The 23295-nt window shown below is 47.5% G+C and overlaps 2 protein-coding genes across 4 annotated transcripts in view; one reads left to right on the top strand and one right to left on the bottom strand.

Moving 5' to 3' along the window:
• Window positions 1–972: 972 nt before the first annotated feature.
• On the bottom strand, window positions 973–4727 carry LOC126061206 (uncharacterized). Of its 2 annotated transcripts, none has more exons than XM_049857596.1 (3): window positions 3721–4727; window positions 3397–3489; window positions 973–2870 (listed from the first exon to the last, which is right to left on the bottom strand). In XM_049857596.1, exons 1-3 carry the CDS (start codon window positions 4028–4030, stop codon window positions 2617–2619), a joined length of 657 nt encoding a protein of 218 aa, XP_049713553.1. In that variant the 5' UTR covers window positions 4031–4727; the 3' UTR covers window positions 973–2616. The 2 variants fall into 2 exon arrangements, with proteins under 2 accessions (XP_049713553.1, XP_049713552.1); XM_049857595.1 differs by having other exon boundaries at window positions 3397–3545.
• Window positions 3466–23295, top strand: part of FLI1 (Fli-1 proto-oncogene, ETS transcription factor) — a 145090-nt gene continuing 125260 nt past the window's right edge. Inside the window, exon 1 of one of the 2 annotated variants that reach the window (XM_049857594.1) lies at window positions 3466–3540. Coding sequence is in view for 1 of the 2 variants with exons in the window: in XM_049857593.1 (XP_049713550.1) it covers window positions 4986–5003 (18 nt within the window). In the remaining variant the exon portion in view is untranslated. Of the gene's footprint in view, window positions 3541–4661; window positions 5004–23295 lie in introns of those variants that run through there. The other variant, XM_049857593.1, reaches the window with a different exon arrangement.

Genomic DNA, 23295 nt, shown 5'->3' on the forward strand with positions numbered 1-23295 from the left:
GCGGAGACCACTCTTGACCACCCCTTGTCTGCCCCACCCAAAACTGGCGGGTCCTCCTGTGCATCTCCCAGATCCTTGGCTCTGGGCTCCCAGACCCGCCCCGCCCTCACTGGCCTGCGGATTCAGCGCATTCCCAGGGGTACGCTGCCCACTGCCGGACCAACTGGTGGCTAGGAGCGCAGAGCGTTCTCGGTGACGCGGCCCAGGGGCGGCATCTGGGCAAAGGTTTTGAAGCTGCCTTAGGTAGCAAGGACATCGGTCTTCACCTAGAATGAACGTCGTCTGAGCCTGCTGGGAGGCGGGGGCCAGTGGAGATGGGAAAGGCTGAAGGCCCCAACACTACCATCCTGGCGCCTGCCTCCCCGGGGTGAGGGTCCCGGCTCCCGCTTGTCTCCACCTCCCGTCAGCCGGCTGTCTCTGGTGAGCCTCCAACTCCCTCGGGGTGTCCTCATCGACGCCGTGGGGTCTGGGGACCGGGCCGCCACGCCTGGGCCAGGGGGCCGGGGGCGCAGGGGCCGCCGCCCCTCGGGCCTGTCAGCCGGGCCTCCGCAGCCGCTGCCTCCCACGTCGCGTTTGGAACCCACTTGGCGCTAAGGCACAAACGAGCGTGGAGAGCGGGCAGGGGGCAAGCAGGGGCCCTAAATCTTTCTTCAAATCTGTGAGCAGATGAAGTCTGAGAAGCAAATTCAAAGCAGGCGCGCCTGCAGAGCCTTTCTGCAGAAATACGCCCCGGCATTCATGCGCATCCAGCGGCGGCCGGAGCGGCCTTGTTTGGCTAAGGTCAGACGAGACTCGAGTTCTCCAATAAAAATAAATCTCAAATTAATTATGGCCTCGAGCGAGGGGCCAGACACTCGAAGCTGCAGTTGTGCAGTCTGGAGTTTTGGAGCTGGCTCCCCCAACCCCCGCTCCCGCTCCCGCCTCCGCCCTCCTCCCCCAAGCTCGTCTTTCCCCTTCCCCCTCACCCCCTTGCCTCTTCCCTTCTCCCGGGCCAGTTCGAATCCCCGCAGAGGCCGCGCTGGACCCGAAGGGGGTAAGCAGAACCGAGGGGCGAGGATCTGCCCTGTACGCTGGGCCAGGCCTGGCATCTTTCGGGGTTTCAAGTGACCGAGCCGCCCTGGGCTCCGGAGGCACCCCAGGAACCTGGCTCCAGTTGTCGCCTCCCCCCACCCTCAACCGGGGCTGGGACCAAACGAGCCCGGGAAGCCGCGTCTGGAAAGCTTTGACCCGGTCAAAAGGGCTGACATTGAGCGAGCCAAGACACGTCTAGCCCCGCCGCCTCTCTCTTCCCGGGGGAAGCCGGACTTCCGCATCTTTGAAAATACTGTCAAGTGTGGATGGTGCGAGGCAAATCCTCCCCACCGACGTTCCAGGGACAGTGCTCCAAATCCCGCTATTTCCTGAATACCTGCCTCCAGGCACATGCTTTCTATAAGTGGCCCCAAACTGAGAAATGCGGGGTGGGCTGTGTGGTTGTTGGGTCCCCCCCTTCAGTTGGCAATGGTGTTTGTTTGTTTGTTTGTTTGTTTGTTTGTTTGTTTGTTTGTTTGTTTTTGATGCTCAGCACAGGCTTCCTTGGCCTGAGCATCCACTGACTGGTCCCCTGACTTGAAAGCCAGCCCAGGCTGGTGGAATGGCCTCCATGGTACCCGACACCAGCCCCTGGCCACCAGCCCTGCCCAGTCTGGGAAAGAGAGGCAGAGCAGTCCCCGGTGAGCCAAAAAGACGGTGTGTGCAGATGTGTGGGTCGGTGAACCAGCCCCCAGCCAGGCGGGTGAGGGGAGAGAAGGGGCCAGAGAAAAGGGGAAGGAATTTTTTTTCCTTCTGACCTCAAGACAGTTTTCATTTGTAGCGGCCCTCACCGCAGGCTCTCTATCAATTTGTCTCAATGCAAACATTCAAAATATTCTCTTTGGCTGCTCGAGAAAACAATGTGAGCTGCCAGGATCAAACCATCTTTCCAGATGTCTGGTGGTAACCACATTAAACAGGGCAGACTTGTTTACTGTTGTGTTTGGTTAGGGCTTTATCCCCCTTTGGGATTTAAAAAAGAAGCAGCACCAGGGCTGAGCATCAAACGCAGAGTTACATAAGCGTCTCACTTGTCCACCAGCACATCAGTGCGGGGGGAGGGAACCTGATATTCCCTCAGGGAGCTGCTTAGAGTGGGGGGGGGGAGTTCTTGTCTGGGTGGAGACCCCTGTAGACTGGCAGGAACTATATCCCAAGGGGGAGGGGGCTAGAAAATAACAAAAGACACTGGCACCAGTGCCCTGTCCCATGAGTCACAAAGGGGCAACGGTTATTCCCAGGCCAGCCTCTCTTCCTCCCTCCCCCTATCTTGAAAATTGCGAAATTACCCTAGCTTTGGTTTTACAGGCAGAAACAGAAAGCGCTATTGACTTCCACAGCTAAATAGAAAGGGGGGAGTCCTCACAATAATCCAATTCCATATCCAACCCTCCGGATGGGAAAGGTAGCTCTGCTAAAAGGGTCTGGGGGTGGTGGTAGAGGGGCTCTGAGGAATCAGCACAGTGAAGGCTATCCGTCACGTCCCAGGATCGATCAGGGAGCTGGGAAGAGAAACCTAGGGAAGGTTTGCCACCAAGGTGCCTTCTAAAGCGCTAGGAGGAGTGTGTGTGTGTGTTGGGGGGAGGGAGTGTCGCCACGTGTGAGGTGGCCATTAACGGCCACAGTGATTGCCCGCACCGGGAAGGGGCCGCTGGCTGATGGAGTTGAATTCCTTTCTGGCAGAAAATAGGGTAGTATGGCAGGGGGCGCACGGGTTTCTGGTGAGGTCGGGGTGGGAAGTGGTCTCCCCACGCCCTCCTGAAAGCCCGGTTGTCGTTTGAAGGTCGGCAGAGTCTGGGCTGAAAAGGAAACAATTTGGGGTTTGAAAGGATGTAATTCATTCTTCCTTTCCCTTTAACCTCTTCCCTCTCTGGAAAGCATGTGGAAACGGTGAAGGGAAGAGCTAGCGGGCAGGCAGGCAGGCCGCGGGCAGGAAAGGGTTAAGCCTGATTTCTTTTAATTGAACTCCAGAGCTGGTGGCCCCAGGCAAAGGGGGGGAGTGACCCCGCTAGCGGTAACCAGATGTGGCGGTCCCAGGGGAGCCCCGGAGCAGACCCCTGGATTGAGAAGCAGACAGGAGTGGGGGGAGTGCGCCCGGCCCCCATACGCCCCCCCTCACCCCCACCGCCAGCGCACACGGAGTCTCAATTGCTGGCAGGCTGCGCCCGCCACTCCAGGTCTGGTCACGTTCAGGCCGGTGTCTGTATTCGAACACCAAATTGGAGCGGAATTGATGAGACTAATTTCAACAGGAGGGAGGGGGGAGGGAGGGACAACAGCGCGCTCCCGGGCTCAATTGCTCTGAAGAAATAATTAATAAGTCACCTTTACCGCCGCTGTGGACACCCTTATGAAAAACTGTCTTTCCAATTGACTCGGATCTTCTCTGGATATCTTTCCTCCTTCCCCGGGCGGACTCTTAAGTAAAAGTGAGACAGTCCAAAGCGTGGTCTGGAGATCGTGGACAAGGTAACCTGTTTTGGAGGTTGGGAAGAAGGGAGTCCCCTCACTGGGCCGGACCCCGGACGCAGCGCTAACAGGAGTGCGCGGCCGCACAGTAGGGGGACGGTGAGGCGATGCGGGCCGAGGGGAGGCCGGGCTCCTGGCTGGGTGGGATTACGGTCCGGATCGCGAATGCCCAGGTCTCACCTTGGGGAAGATGGGGGTCGGTGTGGTGCTGTGCGTCCTGCGCTCCGGAGACCCGCGGACCAGCGAGGAAAGAAGATACTGCCCCCTGAAGTATTAGCTCCAGGGGGTCGGGGGTGCAGTCAGGCAGGCGACTCTGGCCGGGGCTCTGGGGCTTGGGCGGTGGCATCCGGGTTAACGCGAAGGGTTTGACCCACGACGGAGCGGATAGGTGGCCTGGGTGCCACCGATCCTTGCCCTCCGTGGGCGCCGGAAGCTCTCCAGGAGGTGAGGACCCAGGCGCGGAATCCCTAGGGTGCCCCCTCGGAACCATGCGCTCTGAGCCCAGTCCGCGTCCTTGACCGCCCGGGTCCGACCAAGACACTGCCGAGTCCGCGCGGGCAAGTGGGAAGCCGCACTAACAGCTGCCGCGCCTTGGCAGCTAGGGCGCGAGTGGAGAACTGCCGGTGGATGCACTTTTTAGTTGTTGGTGTGCCTCGGAGGGTGTCCGCGGTTTCCCGGCAGAAGGCGCCAGGTTACCCCCAGCCCAAGTGAACTATCCCGCCGCGGCTCCCCCCTCTAAAATTTTTTTTTTACTCCGGCTGGAAAAAGCATTAATGAACGGATCTGTGGGAAGAAACGGAAAGTGAATGAGTCAGGAGGGCCGCCTTCGGCCAACAGCCCCGGCAAAAGAAAGGAGGCCAAAGGCGCTTGGCTTTGGACTTTTGGGGAAGGTGAAGGCGGGGGGGGGTGCAGACTGCGGGAATCAGGGCGCGGGAGGCTGGCAAGGCCCTCGGCTTTGTTCCCGGCGCGTTCTTATCTTCCGAGAGCCAGTATCCTGTGTGCGCCGAGCGCGAGTGTATCTGGGCATCTCGCGTATATTTATATAGCCTGTGTGATGCGAAAAGCAGGACCCGCGAGGAGAGGGAGAGGGGGTGTGGGGGAGGGAGGACGAGGGGAAGCAGAGGGGAGAGCGCGAGACAGAGAGAGAGAGACACAGAGAGCGAGAGAGAGAGAGAGAGAGATAGGACTTCCTCTCTGAATCGCAAAGTGAAGTCACTTCCCAAAATTAGCTGAAAAAAAGTTTCATCCGGTTAACTGTCTCTTTTTCACTCCGCTACAACAACAAACGTGCGCCGGGGAAGAGGGCAGGGCGCTCACGCGGGACGCGCAGGGAGGGCCCGAGGCGCCAGGAGGCCGCGCCGGGCGAATTCGCAGGGGCTGCGAGGGCAGGCTGCAACCGGGTCAATGTGTGGAATATTGGGGGGCTCGACCGCAGACTTCGCCAAATGGACGGGACTATTAAGGTAAGCGGCAGGGCCGGCCCGGGAGGGCTGGGCGCGGGGCGCGGGGTCCCGGAAGACGTGGCCGTCTCCCTGCCTCCCCCGCCCAGGCTTCGCGCCGGCTCCTCCCGCGCTGGGGTGGCTAGTGCCGCGAGCCGGGGCGCCGACCAGGCTCCCCGCCGAGGCGATCTCCCGGCTCCCTCGGCCCCAGAGAGGAGGGCGGCCCCTCCCACCCAGCGGCAGCCGGGCTGCTGGCGGGGCGCGGTGGAACCCGGAGACCCGGGGCGCGGAGCCGGAGCCGGGCAGGAGCCCGGCAGGTCCCCACTCCCGCCCACCCGGCAGCCCAGGCGCCTGGGCCCGGGCGCTGGGTATCGCCTGGCCGCCAGCTTCCTCCCGCCCGAGGCCAAGGAGCCGGGGGCGGAGGTGCAGCCGCCAATAGTCGGGATCCCGTCTGGCGGGGCCCCGAGATGGGCAAGTGGGCTGGTTGCTGGCGGTCGGGGTGCACGCGAGTGTGTCTGCGGGTCTGTCTGCGTCGTGCTCCTCCGGAGGCAAGCCCTGTTTACATGTCAGCGCGGCCGGTTTCCCTTCCCTCTTCGCTCCGTCTGTTGACCTGATCTCGGCGCTGGAAGCGGCCCCTCCGGCAGGGACTCTTCTTTCCTGGCCTGGGACCCGGGCCCTCGGCGCCCAGGAGTGCTCCGGCCTCAGGGGACGGACTCCCGGCGCTGTCTTCTCCAAGAGGGTCCCGTGCCCCTCAGAGCCGCTTCTTACCCTCCGCTGCCCGGCACCGGTTCGGCCCGCGCCCCCCGCCCGGGTGTCAGTTGTAATGTGCAGCAGCGGAGGATGATGAAGGTCTGGTTCCAAGTAAAACTTCAGGACGGTCGACTGCCCGCTCCCTCTGAAAGGGAGAAGTGGGGCCAAGAGCTGAGAGGAGGGACACCCCCTAACGTGTCTAGCCTCAGGGCGGGCCAAGGCCGGCCTTCCGACCGGGACCAAGGGGAATGAATGGGGCCAGGAGTCGGCTGCGCGGTGCAGCGCACAACCAAGCAGGGGTTGCCTGCAAAATCTATTAGGCTGGTGAGGTGGGGACTGGCAGAGCCCGCCAACCCCAGAGCCCAAAGGAATCGACTCCTTGCTCGGGGCTGAGTAAGAGGAGGCTAAGAATGTTGCGTTTGGAGAATTTCAGAGATTTTTATCATCTGGGTGGGGTTTAAAGAGCGTGGTTTTTATTTTGTTTTGTTTTCTCTGCAAAGTTTGAAATATGCTGACTTAGGTAAAAGGCACCAACCGAAGGAACTTTAAAATCTAGAGATGAGATAACTGATTGTAAGGGATTAATGGGAGTCTGTGTGAGTCTGGGTCCCTCAAGCTTAAGTGTGGTGAGGAGTGTGTGAGAGAAGCTTTGGGGGAGGGAACCATTTTACGCCTGCTTTGGGTCTCTCCTTCATGTTGGTGTGTGCGTACAATTCTCTGTGTCCCTGGATTTAGTAAGAAGATGCTCCGCTCCAGAAAACTCCCCCTTGGTCAGGACACTTACCCAGAAGGCCCACCTCCTATCCGGAAGGGTGGTAAGATGGCTCCAGGGTCTTGACATCCTAAGGAGAAGTGAAGCAATATTTCTGCACTGCTCAGACCTCTAAGCACAGGCCCTGAGCGGAGGGAGGAAGCTGTGGGCTGTGTACCCAGGATGTGCTAACCTCTCAGACACACACAGGGATTGGCATGGCGGACAGCGAGAATAGGCTTGGACCAGGAACCTGACACTTGATGCCTAGGATGGAAGTGCAGGTTCTCTCTTTTCACGCGGGTGCTGGGAGCCTCCGCATCCCTCCACTTTTGCCCTAGGAACATTTCTTATCTCTCGCTTGGTTACTTGGCTGTGAGAGCCTCTCAAGCTATCTTCAGTCCCACAGTTCAGAAGGATTGAATCTTAGCGTAGACTTCAGCATTTAAATTGTGCAAAAGTCAAGTTGCCTGTGCACGTGTGACCTCTGAATGTTGGGGTTCCCAGACTAGAGATGGTGATGGAGAGTCTGGTGGAGGTAAGTTAGTAATCATGAAACAAACAGTGGGACTGACTTACCTCCACCAGAGTCTCCATCACCATCTCTAGTCCTCAAATAGCCTGCTCACATGCTCTTAGGAGAGTACTTACCTTCCTATCCAATAAACCCGGTACTATATTGAGAGAGGTCCGACTTGAATTCCCTGTCAGAGGTCTATAGACAGATCTAATTTGTGGACACAGATTCAGAACATGCATCCCAGTTTGAACTGCCCTGAAAACTCAGCTCTGAGTGATTCTGGGATGTGGTTTGCGCACCTGCATGTTTCATCCTCCGATATAAGGCATGTCTATATTTTAAAATATCTGTGGGTCTTAGAGCTCGGGAGGTGTTTGGTCTAAGAAGCCAGAGAAGTTTGGATTTCTTCACAGAAGCTCTTTATTCTGTACATAATTTGCACAATTCCATGTCTTTACAAAATCTTAATCTCATTGTCCTTATTATGATAAATCCTTCTGTATCGTGTTATCTTCTTATCAAGTTGGTACCACCAGAGTTGGCAGGATCCATTCCACTCCTCTCTGGCCACAGACATGTTAACCTGTGATATGAAACAACGCCCAACTCCGCCCATGCTCCACACAGCGATAGTATCAGTGTTGAAAAGCATGTGATACTGGCGGCTGCTTTAAGAAGTGACCTGGTTTCAAAAACTGCATCTTAGTTCTAGGCAAGCTTCGACTGAGTCCAATAATTTCATCTGTGGATGCTCAACTCAAGCACATAGTGCCCTCCAAAATGGGTAAGCAATTGTAGTGAATGTAATAGGGAAATGAATAGGCAACTCAAAGTCAGGAAATGTGGGTTCATTCACAGTTGTGCTACTTACTGCTATGTGCCCTTTGGCCAGGCACGTAGCTCCCTGAGTCTTCTTCGTTTCTTCAGTTATAACGTGGGCCCTAAACTACCTCCTGGTCACAAGATGCAGTAAGAATTAAAGTCTGGTACTTTCGTTGAAAAGGAGCCCTGATGGTGCAGTGGTTCAGTGCTTGGCTGGCAGCCAAAGGTTGTTGGTTCACAGGAGAAAAGATCTAGTGAACTACTTCATAAAGATTTAAGCCTAGGAAATCCTAGGAGGCAAAGGCACACAACAACGACTTTAGTTGAATACACTTAGTTGAATTTCTCCTTTGACATTGGACTTGTAGGGATTGATTGGCCAGAAAACTAGATCACAGGTCTAGATTAGCTATAATCCATATTTCATTTATTCGACAAGTATTTATCATATGTCTGTTATGTTTCAAGGAGTCCCTGGGTGCTACAAACAATTAAGTGCTCGGTTACCAAGCAAAAGGTTGGACGTTTGAGTCCATGCAGCGGCACCTTGCAAGAAAGCCCTGGCGACTGGCTTCTGAAAGGCTACAGCCGTGAAAACTGTATGGAGCTCAGTTCTGCCCTGACACACGTGAGGTTGTCATGAGTTGGAATCATCTTGATGGCGGCAGGTTTGGTTTTTTATGTTCCAAGACTGTTTTCTGTATTGAATAACAAAATAGGGACCAAAAGTCTTAGGTAGTTTACACTCTAGCAGAGGTGATGGACATAAAGAAAGAAACAAACGCATGCCTGGTGGTGGCACATCTTCTGAAGAACAATAAAGCAGGTAAGGGGAAAGAAAATGATTGAGATAGATCAGGATGGTCAGGGAAGGCATCTCTAAGGAGGTCCCAGTTGAGCCGAGAGACAATTAGTGATCATTCTTCATCTCAGAAAAGACACATTTACCACACAACCATCAATGATGGAAGAGCAGGGAAACAGGAAAGAAAGATTGCCCTTTCAGCTAGGCTCTGAGAACCAGGGAGGTCAATGTGGCAGACAGGCAGGAGGGAGGTTGTTGGTGACGGGCAGCGCTGGTGCCCATGGGAAGCGTCAGGGCAGGGTCCTGCAAGGAAGCAGAAGAAAAAAAAGAATTTAGGCAACAAACACATGGGAACAAAGCCTTTACTCCCGGCCTCAAAAAGATGTAGCCTGAAATTTGAAGAGTGAAAATTCACCCCCCTTGCCTCCGTCCCATCACCTAAAATCATAAGAATGGAGACAAGATGGACTCAATCAGTTTATCTGCCCCCATGACCTGGCAGAATTGCGTCCCTCAGGTTATTTTCAAATGCTGAATCCTGTTTGGTTTGTGAAAAATGTCTACAAAACAGCTTCCTTCCACTTCAACTGCTGCTCAGGCTTATAGGTTTGTAACTTTAGAGCTTTAGAGAATATTTAGCTTGACATTCTCATTTTGTAGGTGAGGAAACTGAGGCACAGTAGATTGTCCAAGGTCACACACTGACAGAGTCAGGGTGAGAATTCAGGTCTCCTGATCCTCAGGCCATGTTCTTATCACTATGCCATGATGATTTCATCTATTTTCATTACATTATGGTGAATTATAGAATCCTAGAAGCAGTGCACGTGTGTGTGTGTACGTGTGTGTGTGTATGAAAGAGAGAGAGAAGAAATAAAGCGATAGAGAGAGGGCTGTTTAAAAGAACAGTCACGAACAATCTGGCACTTCAGACTAAAGACACTTCTGTTATTTATTGAAAAATGTATTACTATCATCTTGAATTCTTCCCATACTAAACACAGGTAATTCCAAACTTCCAGGAAGGATTTTTACACAACTGTCTCCCAAAACAAATCCTTTTTTTCCTGTCAACAAAGAAAATCAGATTTTTTATACCAGAAGACGTGATAATATTTCCCTTAAATAACCAATGGGCCCCACTATAGGCCGTAAGTAGGTAGGCTGAATTCCTATGTCAACTCTTTTATTAATTTAATATTTGCCTATTTAAATAAAATGTAATCAGATGCACTGGAACACATTTTTCAGACTGTGTATCAAGTAGATCCTAAATGACAGCAGCATCAAATAAGAGTCAAGATTTCTACATCACCTTCTATTTGGGGTTGACCAGTTAGCTTGGCATGGGTTTCAAAATGTGGTTCATTTAAACCATGCCTATTTTTTTATTTTCTAGAAATATGGCATTAATCTAATGTGAGAACTTAGCTGCCCCCAGCAAAAGAAGTTGAGAAACTTTCTATGATGCTGAGCCACCAGCAGAATTTCTAGTGGGTTTGGACGTTTATACACCCTCAACTTCCAGAAAATATGCTTAAATTGTAAATCAGCACACAGGCCATAGGCAAAGTCCTAGTCTTCCCTGGGAGTAGTCTGATTCTGTCTGAAGCTTAGTATAACGTTTTCAGGCTAGGCCCAACTGTCTAGAGTTACCATTTGACTGACTTAGAGTCTGGAATGGAAAAATCCACTATTTCCTATCAATTTAGACAACCACTTGCATTGTGTAGGTATAGAATAACGTTTTTGTTTTGTTTTGAACAGCATGACTTTTTTTTTTTTTTTTTTGGATTGTACCCAAAACTAGGAGCCCTGGTGGTGCAGTGGTTAATGCATTCACCTGTTAACCAAAAGGCTGGTGGTTCAAAACCCACCAACATCCCGAGAGAGATGTGGCAGTTTGCTTCCCAAAAGATTTACAGCCTTGGAAACCCTATGGGGCAGTTCTGCTCTGTCCTGTAGGGTCACTGTAAGTAGAAATTGACTTGACAGCAGTTGAGTTTGGGTTTTCGGGGGTACCAGAATAGTCTTTCTCAGTTTATCCTTTGCCTGGTGTTTTGTGGCAAATTGACTAGGCGAAAGGACGTTGGCCATTATGTGTGTACATAGACACAACCAATCTCACAAAACCTTCAACTTGCCATAATAACTTTTTTAGTAACCTCAGAGCTATGCAGGTGTCTTTTCTTCTGCAGAAGACCACACCCTGTTTCACTTTCTGTTGCTTTAATGACTTAGTATCTGTAGTGCTCATCCCATCCATGTATTAACTCACCGATGGCGCGGTATTACTAAGTGATGTCACTCTTCATATGTTACAGTTCTGCTACTGATCTGTTTGATCCACCATCAGTAGCCCATGCACGTTGAGATGTTTCCCTAGAGACAATGGATGGGGTTTCTCTATCCTCATGCTGTCACCGTTAGCGCCGGCATCTCAGAAGTTTGTCAGAATTAGATGCACGGTCTACAGAATAACTTTCTCTGTGCCAAGCTAACTGACCTTACCGGGATCTATATATAACCCTAGCCTCGCTGGCCTCATAAACTGACCGTTATGCAGGGACTGAACTAGGTGACTGTGTCCTGTGAAGACACGCAAGGGGACAGAAGGGCTGCTGCCCTGGTGACCTAGCAGGAGGGTAACCATGTGTGTGTACCGCAGAATGCATTAAGTGTGATGATAGCCCTGAGGAAGGAGAGATTTCAATTAAGAGGCAGAGAGCGGTCTAATAATAGTAGTTATTTGTCTAATTCTTTCATGTACACTGTTGCATTGAATCCTCACAACAGTTCTATGCGAGGTAGCATCATCACATGCCCGTTTTGTACAGAGGAAATTAAAGTTCAGAGTGGTTCAGTAACTTGCCCAAGATTACAGGTAATGGGTGACAGAGCCAGGTTTCCAGCCTTTCGCTTTTCCTGCACGTATCAGCCACACTGCCTCTTGGTGCAGGTGGATCCGTATCCAGACCTTGAAGGATGGGAAGGACTTTTGCAAAGGAAGATCCGGTGTCGAAGGGCTTTCAGGAAAGTGGATTAGTTTTGGGGAGGGTGCATCTGGAGGAGAAGGTAAAAGTGGGGAGACTGGATGGGGTTAGATTATGGAGGACCTTGTTGTTGTCTTGTGCCATTGAGTCCATACAGACTCACACAACCCCATGTGTTACAGAGTAGAATTGCCCCATAGGGTTTTCTTGGTGGTAATGTTAACGGAATCAGATCACCAGGCCTTTCTTCTGTGGTGCCAATGGATGGGTTCAAGCTGCCAACATTTTGGTTACTGGCTAAGCTCAAACTGCTTGTGTCACCCAGAGAATTTAAATACCATAAAAGAGTTTGGGTTTTATAAAATATATAGGAAGGAGGGGTGAGAAGTTTTTGAATTGAGGGATGATCTACATAGCTATGGGAATCTGTTATGGACTGAATCCTTCCTATTCTCACCCCACTTCGCAGGAAATGGAGATGGGAGTGGTCCCATCACTTCTGGGAGGCCACACAAGTGAGCGACAGTCAGGATTAGAGGCAGAAAATTTTGACAACCAGTGATATGTCCAGGCAACGAGACCACACTACCAGCTGTCTTTAAAGAAATATGTATATTAAATGCAGAGCCGGGGTGGGAGGGAGAAACCCTCATTTAATCAGATCTCATAAAAATGTGTTTATCCTTTTCCTTCCCTTAAATGTGGCTTCTCCGTCAGGGTTCTGGGGATTTCACAGCAAGTCGTTCAATTGGCACATCTATCCTGGGCTACAATTTTAGTTCCTTTTAGAATGAGTCAGCAGATAGTAATTGAGAAGAGACAAAAAGGAAAGGTTGTTTCCCTGAAACTCAAATCATATTTCTATGGAAATTCAGAGGAGTCTCGTCGTATTCTTTCAGGAACTGATCGTCAGTTGGAAATATTGACAATTTACCCAAGCAAACCAAAGTCTCTAAGAGTTATCTCCTGCGTTGCAGGTAGGACCAGAGAGTGAGTGTTCAGATGCATTTTCAGATAATTCAGACCAACTGCAGATCAGCTTTTAAATTGTTCATAAATTCCAAAATGAACCAAAACACCAGCGTATTTGAAAATTTCCTCCCCCCCCTTTGGGGGAATAATGCATCTGCCATAGAGTTCATGGTCCAAATTCCAGAGTATGAATTTTTTCTAACCACTCCAAAGAGAATTCAGGCTCAAAAACTGAAATTCACTCCCAATTACCCAACCAGTGCTATGCGTCCAAGGCAGTGAAAGGCCTACTGTCACATCTTACTGCCCGCACGCGAGAGGCCAGGATTACAGGTGCCGTGGGAGCCTTAACCATGAGTTTCTAGACATGCATGGGGTTCAGTTAGACACCCAGCATTCCAGTAGCACAGTTGTTGGGTCTGACCATCTGGGTGTGCATTGACTTCATGTGTGAAGGAGTCTGTGTGTGAGTGATTTTGTGGTATCTCTCATGTAGCAGGAATATGAAAACAGACAGGTGAATTTATAGGGAATTACTCAGTTTGAGAGTCATCTTTAATACCGTTAGAATCTATATACCTTCTTATGTTTAGATGGAAGCCCTTAGTCTTGCAGTCATCTTGTCTTTAGGCATTTGTGGCTTTATGCATTCATTCACCAAACAGTTGAATAACACTGCCCTGCACAGTGCTCAACAGAACTCCATGTAACTGAACAAAAACAAAATGCCTCAGTGATGCCTTCCAGACTGCTAGGGAGCAGAGGTTTCCCTGCTTTCTGATTTTAAGCTCTAACTTTTGGAGATTCCAAAATAAGCAATACTCGTTAGGGGGATCTTTATTTGTGGCTTCTTGGTAAAAGCAAGTTTGGATTCATTATTGCAAAGGTGACAGCCAGCTCATAACTTCCATGGCTGCTTTGCTCTTGGTACTACTGCTCTATGGTGGAGACATTTTCTGAAAACTGGGACTTCAGCCAAGAAAACTCCTTCTCCCTTTCTCAGCTTTTTGCATATTAACATGAGAGAAAAATACCGTAAATAAAGTGAAAAGATAAATGAGAAACTGAGAAAGCATATTTCTCATACATAAGACAAAGGGCAAAATGCCTTACACATACAAAGACTGCTTACAAAGCAATAAGAAAAATAGCAAATACTATGAACAGGCAATCATAGAAAAAGAAACACAGAGGGCAGCCAATAAACATGTGAAAAGAATCTCAACTTCCTGGGTAGAGACATTCAGGTGAAAATAATGAAATTCCAACGTGTATCACCTATGAGGCTGGCAAGGGTTAAAGCAGTTTCCTGAAGCCTCATGTTAGAAACGGTGAGAGGAAATGTCACCGTCTTACCCTATTAGAAGTGGGAATGTTACTTGGTATAATCTTTCTGGAGGGCAATTCGGTAAATATCTAATGAGATATTAAATATTTATACAAATTTGATAATCATTCCAACTCTAAGAATTTAATCTTACAGATATACACAGACACACTAAAGATAAACATAAAAGATGTTTACTGCAGCATTGTTTATAATGGCAAAAAAAAAGGAAATTACCTAAATGCTCATCAACAGTGGACTAGCTACACAAGTTACGGAAAAGTCATTTAAGAAAATGCCATGTAACTGTGAAATGGAATAAAGTCAGTTATATAAACTGATTTAGAAAGTTCTCCAAGGTATATTACCACATGGGGAAAAAAAACTTCCAAAATGTGTGGTCTCATTTATGTAAAAGAAATTGAAAACATACCCAAATATGTGATTCCTTATGCATAAATAACATCTGGAAGGACAAATAAACGCTTAGCAGTGGCTACCTCTGGGCAGGGAGAAGGAGACTTTTATTTTTCACACTAGAAACTTCTGTAGTGTTCAATTGTTTAAAATCATTTGTATATATTACTTTTATAATAAAAAAAACTGATAGAAAAAATCAAAAGCAGTAAACTTTTAAAAAGTCTGATGGGCACCATTTTTCTGCCCCAAATGTGTTGATTTCAGAGATTTTTGAGTCTCATTCTGGAGTAAATACAGGGAGAAGTAGTCTAGGATCTGAATTCTAGTCCCAGCTCTATCCCAAACTAGCTGTGAGATCTTAGGCAACTCGCTTCACTCCTTCAGCCTTCCTGTATGTAAGGTTCTCTCAGGTATGAAATGAAGGTATGACTTTACAATTTCCTTTCAGCTCTTGCCTTTGTATAACTGAAGTCCTGGGCAGGCTTCAAGAATGTTTCTTACTTTGGGGCGCAGGTGGCTGAAGCTCCCGTGGACGTTCTAGCAGAGCTCACATACTCTTCCTCAACCACGGGACTGAGTTTCGTTTTGGGGAGTGGCAGTCGAGGCCACTTGAAGGCTGGGGCTCCTAGGAGGTGCTCTGTGAATTTCCGTGAGCTGGTCGTTGTTATTGCCAGGTGACACTGGCACTGTGATAATCTTTTTGCATTAATGTAAACTAAGAATAGGGCCTGACTCTGCTTTGGGGTCTTAGACTCTTTTCCAAAATTTTGTCTCATTTAAAGCCCACAGCACATTCGGCCTTATAGGCCTTCCCACTTGACTTTTTAAAAAACCTGTTTAATAGGAGGGAAATTGAATTCGTCTGGTTTTAATTCATTTACACTTAGCCCTTCAAAAAAAAAACAAACCATAAAATAACAAAAAGCAGTATTTTGAGGACTTATTTGATGTCCAAGAAAAATTTTGAGCCTTGTAATGAGTTTTCTGGAAGGCTTTTTTTCTTCTTCTTCTTCAAACAGGAAGTGGTACCGCACTATGGGCAAACACACTCAACCCCAAAAGGCCCCAATTCAGTGTGAAACTATATCACCCACCATTTTTCACGAGCCCCAATGGCCCCAGCTAAGACCTTTCTTCTCCTGGTACTTACCTAAAGCAAGAGAGTCATGCGCCTCCCACCTAAGGGGGAATAACAATGAGGAAGAGCAATCAAAATAGTAGGAAAAAGAATAAGCTATTTATCCAGCTCTAGGTGCCAATATATATTCTAACCTTTATAGACACAATCACATTTGATCTTTAACAACCCGAGAAAGGTACTAAAATCTCCATTTTGAAGATGTGGGATAACTTACCTAAGATCTATGGCTAGAATTTTTTTAACCCTAGTTACCTCCAAAGTTCATAGAGCTTGTCGTTGTTGGTCGTCAACTCGTAGCAACCCCATGCACAACAGGATGGGACCATTGTAACCCATAGGGTTTTCATTGGCTGATTTTCAGAAATAGATCAACAGGCCTTTCTTTCTAGTCTGTTTTAGTCTGGAAGCTCTGCTGAAAACTGGTCAGCGTCATAGCAACACGCCAGCCTCCACTAACTGAAGAGTGGCGGCTGTACATGAAGTGCATTGGCCTGGAATCAAACCCAGGTCTCTGGCATGGAAGGTGAGAATTCTACCACTGAACCATCAATGATCTCTTTCATAGAGTTTAGCTGCAGTGACACGTTGCCAGATTGACATGCACATCCACATAGTTTAGGCTCCAAACTTAACCTACCTGTTGAGAACTACATGGGTTCCATTGCTGTTGTTTGTTCTTTTAGTCTGGTCAGATTTTGTTTTGCCCTTTGGTCTGGTCAGATTTATTAAATTACTCCCTTCTCTGCTGTCCTTTACTCAAGAAGGCCTAAGCACTGTATTTCCCGGGTAAGAGAACCTGCCTGCCTTTGTTAGCAGGTATACTAGCGAGTAGCAAGGCAGGGTAAAATCAATGGGTTCTGTTTTACCTAAATGAGCTAAAGTGGTAATGTATTAAAAAAAAAAAAAAAATTCTGTAGCTCAGTAGAGACGAGCATGTTTTTTGACCATGCTTTCTCCTCTGTCCTTCTACCTCTTCTGTCTTTTTCTCTCTTGCTCTAACTCTTGCTCTCTTTTTCATTCTCTTTCACCCAGATACACGCACAACTACACACACTTAAAGAAAAAAACAGATTTGGGAGGTTATGAAAAACCCAAAGAAGGGAATGTTTTGCAAGGTTAAAAGGAAATTGTAGAGAAAGTCTAGCTTTGGGCTCCAGCTTCTCCTCAATAGCATTTCTTGTTATTTCAAGGTTGATTGACTCGTAACTGCATCCAAAGCCACCTCACATCGGTTCCTTTATCAGCACAAGTGAGACTTCCTGTGGACTGGCCCAGCTTCCTGATATATTTCCTTTTTCCTTTGGCAGAACAAAGAAAACCATAGCTCCAAGGATCCTTGGGACAAAACATAATTTAGCACCGAAGAACCTATTATTTAAAATTTTTCATTCTCCACGCGTAGGGGCTAGTGCCTGCCTTTGCATATTCTCGGTGCGTTCTGTACATCATCGTGGTGAACGCCACATGCAGTTATCAGGGGTCAATGAGCTACTTGAACCCATCCTGGCGATGGTTTGATTTCATTCAAGGGAGGAAAATGAACCCATTCTCCCCTCTAACACTGTGTGAGCGCCCCCTGCCCCGTACACACATGCACTTTAAGACCTACATGGACCACCTCTCTCTATAGGTTTTACTCTTTCATTACTCACATTCAGCATAACAGGTCATCAAAGGAACCCTCTTAGTTAGAGGTTTCAACCTAACTGTGTTTGAGGTTCTAAGTAAAAACATACTTACAAGAAAATAATTTCAAAATGCATCTTAAGTCTCATCCAAGTCAATTGAAGAAGAAAACTCAGAAATTGGAGCAACTGTGGCTTTCCTCTTTTGCCTGGAGTGCCCATTTCACCCCTTATCTCTAGGCCTTGCTACCTACTTTACACGTGATTACTGAACGCCCTTTAGCTATAACCAAGTTAACCAAAGAGCATTATTAAATAAACTGCATTTCTTTCTGTCACATCTCCCGAAGCAACTCTCACACCTTGCTGAATTGTATTCCTTCCCACTACTCATAGGAAGTAAAAGACCATTGCATGGAAGAATAACTGAGTCATGGAGACTAAAATTAGCTGTGTCCAAAGATGAGAACTGGGCAGCAGACTCTGGAAGACACTGAAAGCAGAACTCAGACATTCTGCAATAACTGTGTTGCCTGGAACAAAGACATCAAGGCTCATTGAACCCACAGGCACTCAGGTCTTTTTTGTTCATTGCTCCTATTTCCTGACCGTTGTCATCATACTCCTGGGAAATTGCAGATGGCACTTTCCATGGGAGCCATCTAGGCTGTTAAGCAATTATGTAGGCACCCAAATATTACTAAAAACCAGATGAAACTCGTTGCCGTTGTATCGATTCCAACTCATAGTGACCCTATAGGACAGAGTAGAACTGCCTCATAGTGTTTCCAAGGCTGTAATCTCTATGGAAGCAGACTGCCACATCTTTCTCCTGTGGAGCGGCTGGTGGGTTTGAACCGCCAACCTTTCGGTTAGCAGCTGAGTTCTTAACCACTGTGCCACCAGGGCCCCTAAATGTTATGGAGTGCCTTTTTCCCTTTACAACCATGACTGATATGGACTGGAAAAGAATTGAAGCTGCAGTGTAACTCCCCTGGCAAGAGGCGTCGATAAGGGAAGAGGGCCCAGTTCCTTCATATTCATGTCTCCCAGTGCCACCCTCAACATGATCATCTGTAGAGGAAAATGGGTTAAAGGGCATTCTCGAAGCGGAAAATAACTCAGAAACTGTGTGGCACGAGAGGAGTGTGAGAGTGGGCGTGGGCGTGATTAGGGATGTTCAGTTTCTGCACAACTCGCTTTGGTGACGCCGAGGGTTAGAATGACTGCACCTGTATGCATGAGTAGCAGATCCTTCCGAGCACTGGACGACCCCAGCACTGCTCTCTGCCACCAGTTCTGTAACCGGGCCAGTGACGAGCCTGGAATCCTAGAGCCCAGGTCCATGCGCTATCTCATGCTATCTCCCAGCCCTGAAATCAGTGCCTATGGAGAACTGACCTTAGCCTCCTCCATAGTAAGAGCATATTGGGTCAAAGGGCACAGGTCATTTTGCTCAAATAGGGCCTTTGGTGCAATATCAGATTTCCCTAGGTCAGGACTGGAGGACTACCTCTAGGGGGTGAAGACAGAGTTACATGAACAGTACTTTCTGCACTATTCTAGAAAGGGGAGGGGAGCCAGAGCAGACTGCTTTTCTGGAAATGTCATTTCAGAAGACTGGCATGTGGAAGATTTTCCCAGGTGCCTTGGGGAAGGCATACAGGCCTGTGGGTTGGATGTTCTGGACAGTAGAACCTCTACGTTATTCCTTCTGGAAATTTGTGCATCACCATATACTTACCGGGTCTGTAGTGTGGTCAGTGAATACCATGGTTGCCCTTCCCTGCCTACCCAGAGTTTGCCCTCAGAAGGTCATGTGTACAAACCATGACTGGGCAGTGGGGCTGGGTTTGGAGCTCATAAGAATTAATGATTTCTTTCCATCAGTTTGGGCTGGGTATGACCCAAACTCCCTTTTGCCCAGAGCATGCTTTTTTTTTTTTTTTTTTTTAAATTTTTAAGCCCTGTACGTATTTCATGGGAAATTTCACACGCCTGTTTCTGATTCAATTCCAATTAAAGGCTCAGTGTTGGTTTTGTAAGAGCCCTTTGATGATTCAGATCCTTGTTGGTTCATAACTTTTTTTTTCCTTCTAAAGTCCACAGAAATTTAATAAATGTTGCTCAGACATTTGCATGCTTAATTGTTAAAAATAATTGGAAACAGGAGAGAATATTTCACCAGAGTGCACAAAACAAGCAAGTTTACAAGGGAAAGGAGAGAAATGCCTCCACGAAGGTGAACTTCTGTGGGAAAATAAAAGTATCTCTGGAGCTGGACACCTTGTTGTTCCCATCACTGGGTGGGGCTGGGAAGGAAGGGGTCGTTCCAGGTCCTCTGGAGGGGTGAGGACAGTGCTACATGAAATATAAAGGTCCTCTTAGTGAAGCCGGTCACCACCAACAAGCTGTCTGTTGGGCGGTCAGTCTCATCAGAGGTGGAAGAGGTGGACTGGCATTTTCCAGATGCTAATACTGCTTCCAACTCCTGATGGAAGGCAGCTGTCTGCATTTATGGCAGGTCACATTCTCCAGTCCTCTTTATCACTCAAAAGTTTGGGGGATGAACCCGTCTGGGTACACCTCTGAAGTAAATGCAGAGGAGACTGACAGAGCAGACTCACCGCCTCCGAGAGTTCCCGTGTTGTAGGTATCTGTCCGTTCCTTGAGCAATCTGAATTCTGCTCCCGAGTTTGCCGTAGGCTGGCTGGGTGGCGCTGGGCAAGCTACTCTCTCTTTCTTAACCTCAGCTTCTCCATTCGTCCCAAGGGATTAGGACTAACAGTAGAATCCCCTTCTCCATGGATTTGGTAAAATATGGAAAACTGAGACGCTTTGGGTTTCTTGCAGAAAAAAAAATTATTTAGTACAATTTGTCTCATATTGGATGGCTCATTATATTGTTGCCCTTGTTACCAATTATAAAGGGGCAACTTTTCAGCTTCTGACTCTTATTGGACTTTTTTCTAAGGAGAGAGCACCCTTCCGTCTTTGTTAGAAGGGACAGGCTAGCAGTATTCCGTCAGCCAAAGTGTCAGAATGTAGCTCTGTGTGCTCATGTGGTAATTTGTGCTGTGTGCCTTGTGGTGCTTCTTGTATAAGAAAGGTGACACAAATATTTATTAAGTCCAGCAGTGGGGTGGCTGGAGTGCATTGCCAGATTTTTCTAACTGTGGGAGAATGATTCAGTAAAAGCCAAATGTAGCTTCAAGTTCAAAGCCCACTTAGCTGTGTGATCGTGGGCCAGATATGAACCTCTCACATCTTATTTCTTATCTGTAAAACAAGAAGAGTAATAATAAATAATGCTACGTTTTTCACTGGCCTTACTAATTATACAAATTAGAAAGAATATGGAAGTAAAAGCGCGTTTGTCATTGTAAAGCACCCTACAAACGTTGGTTACTGTTAGTTGATATTACTATCCAGGTCAGTGCTTACACATAACAGGTAATAAATGTTTCTTAAACTGAGTCTCTTGGGTTGCTTTTTCCTAGCCTTGATGATTCAGAAGACGTTTGGTTAAATTCATTGGTTAGCAATTTATTCATATCTGCTTGCCCATATAGACACCAGCCCCCCTGAATGTGCCAGTACAGATCAAACACCCCCTATTCCTCCTTTCCCTCCCTCGTATCCGGCCATTGTTCTAGTCGTGAAACTCCCATCCCAATCAATGGGGGTTTTACGTAAAAACTGATGGCAGGATATGAGTGTGGCTTCAGGAATTTTAGGCTGTGCTGCTGATAAAAAGACTTGTGTCAAACAGAAAACACCGGAGAAACAAATCCTCCTGTCCAACTTATGCTACCCAACTCCATTTTTTTTTTTAAAGTTTACCTCTGCCTTTAAATGTAGATAGAATATAAGACATAGATCTTTTGCAGCATTTCCCTATGAATAGCTTATAAATGCCCATCTGGTGGGCCAAGGGCTTACTAGCTGCCTGTGCCACCTCATCCATTGTCTCCTTACTGTCCTTGTAATGATGGATTAAGGGAACACAGGGCCAGCCCTGATGACGGGTAACTCAGAAAGGAGCTAACATTCCAGTCCCTCTATACTCCTCTTTGACCATCCCTTTCCAAAAAGAGGAGTTTCTCAGTCTAGGAGGGATAGTAGAACTGAGCTTCTCTGATCAAGGGATGTGAACTTGTTTAGGTTGTGATGGGTCTGTCTTAAGCATACCAAAAAAAAAAAAAAAAAAAAGCATTGTCATCAAGTCGATTCTGACTCATAGGAACTTTATAGGACAGATAGAACTGCCCAATAGCGTTTCCAAGGTATGGCTGGTGGATTTGAACTGCCTACCTTTTGGTTAGAAGCTGAGTCCTTAAACATAGGTTTAACTCACTAAAGCGTGAATAAAGGGACAACAGAGTGAAAGAAGCAATTTGCCTTGAAGGTGGTCCTCTGCTGGTGTTGAAGTCAAGAATATTGGTGGCTCTTCTCTCAGTAAGACCAAGCAAGGCAAGCTGAGTCTTGATTCTCATCATTCATCAACATTTTGGAAAGACTGTATCTCTGTCTCCCATGGGACACTAAGCAACAAATATGATTATGTGACCAGAAGGGAAGAGAATGGGGAGAACATTTGCCCATATTCCACCCACACTGAAGTAGGTAAACAATGAAGCAATGAAGAAGGGAAATCAAGTTGACTGTTTTCATTTTAAAGCGCTTATCCAGACGTTTAGGATTAAGGGTAAGAGTCTTTTTCCTGGACAGCAGAATTAGAGGTCCAAAGTGTATGGGGCTGGATTTCAAGGTGCTCAGACACTGATATGTATGTCCTAAGGACCACAATCTAGCTAAGATCTGTGCTACTGCTTCTTTCCCCACGAAAACAAGTGGCCCCCAAGACCTTGATGCTGTATTCAAGGAGTATTATGTTTTCCTACACCAAAACTGCAGGGTGAAGGTAGAGATTAGGGAGCATCTCAGATATGTATTTCAGATTATAAAGAGAATCTCACATAATGGAAGAGAATGAAGCTGTGTAGGAAACTCATGTCTTTGACGGCGATGTCTACTCTCGCGAGATTGTATAAAGGCTCTGTTCAAACTTATCATCCTACCATCTTAACTACGTCCCATGTCTTGCCCAAACACTTTCAGATCTGGAACTAGTTAATGTAACACTTTCTAATTTTTTTCAAGTAACTTTAAACTTCTGGTTTTGAATTTCGTTTGAGTACAAGGGAATGATAATATTTTCTTGGCTGTAGAAGGCTTAAATGTCTTTTAAAGGCTTCGATGTATAGAAATGAGAGATAACTCCTCTTGCAAAATTTTTAGGATAAGAGATTTGGGAAATTTTATCAGTACTTTTCAACCTCTTTAGCCTTATCTCGAAGGCCAAAGAAAGAAAAAGATTAAGAAAATTGTCTTTACCAGAATTGTCTGATAGAACTTTCTGTGAGGATTGAATGTCCTGTTCTGCACTGTCCAATATGACAGCTGCTAGCCTAGGTGTTCAGGTGGTCACGGAGCACTTGAAAGTGGCTAGTGCAACAGGAGGACTGCATATTTAATTTAATTTAATTTTAAATTAAATACCCACACGTGGCTAACGGTTACCTATATTGGACAGCGCAAGTGTATATAATTCAGGTCAAATACACTGTCTTAAACTCTGAATTCAGCCAGAAGGGTGTTTACGTGGATTATCTTTATCCGAGTCAACAATGTGTTATCCACATGTAGACTGATGTTCCCGCTTACTCTTAAGACTAACATTAAAGCAAAACGAAACAGAAAAGTGAGTTCCAGCATTGCCCAGTTACTACCCATATTCCTCATTTTCTATAATTTTACAGTCCAGTCTGGGGATGCCTCTTGGGGCTGAAGTTAAGGTTACGGTCTAGTCTTCTGGTTTCATCGCCGTTCTGTGCTGCCCTTTGGGAATGTAATGCCTTCTTTTCCCTCCTATAAAATGGGGCCTTTTGGAATTTATCACAGGGCGCTTACAAATCATGACTGAATGTATATTGGGCTTGTCGGAGAAAGGTGTTCGCCTTCTCACTGCTCTATACTTTTTCACTGAAAAATAACCTTGCCCAACAAGAGCTCCTATCCACATTGGTGATTTCAGTTTTCTCATCTGTAAATTACAGCACTATACTAAATGATTTTCTAGGGTGAGTTTCTGCTCTGATGATCTATGCCACCATGATGGCATTATTCC

The sequence above is a fragment of the Elephas maximus genome, chromosome 17 (genome assembly GCF_024166365.1).
Source record: "Elephas maximus indicus isolate mEleMax1 chromosome 17, mEleMax1 primary haplotype, whole genome shotgun sequence".
NCBI classification, from domain to species: Eukaryota; Metazoa; Chordata; class Mammalia; order Proboscidea; family Elephantidae; genus Elephas; species Elephas maximus.

Bases quoted from the DNA above. Each gene is read 5' to 3' on its own strand.
- LOC126061206 (XM_049857595.1), bottom strand. From the start codon at position 4,030: ATGGTTCCGAGGGGGCACCCTAGGGATTCCGCGCCTGGGTCCTCACCT. The intron at 3,546-3,720 runs GTGAGACCTGGG...CCTCCAAAACAG, and splicing joins CGACCCCCATCTTCCCCAAG to GTTACCTTGTCCACGATCTC. The intron at 2,871-3,396 runs GTGACTTATTAA...TTTCCTTTTCAG, and splicing joins TGTCCACAGCGGCGGTAAAG to CCCAGACTCTGCCGACCTTC.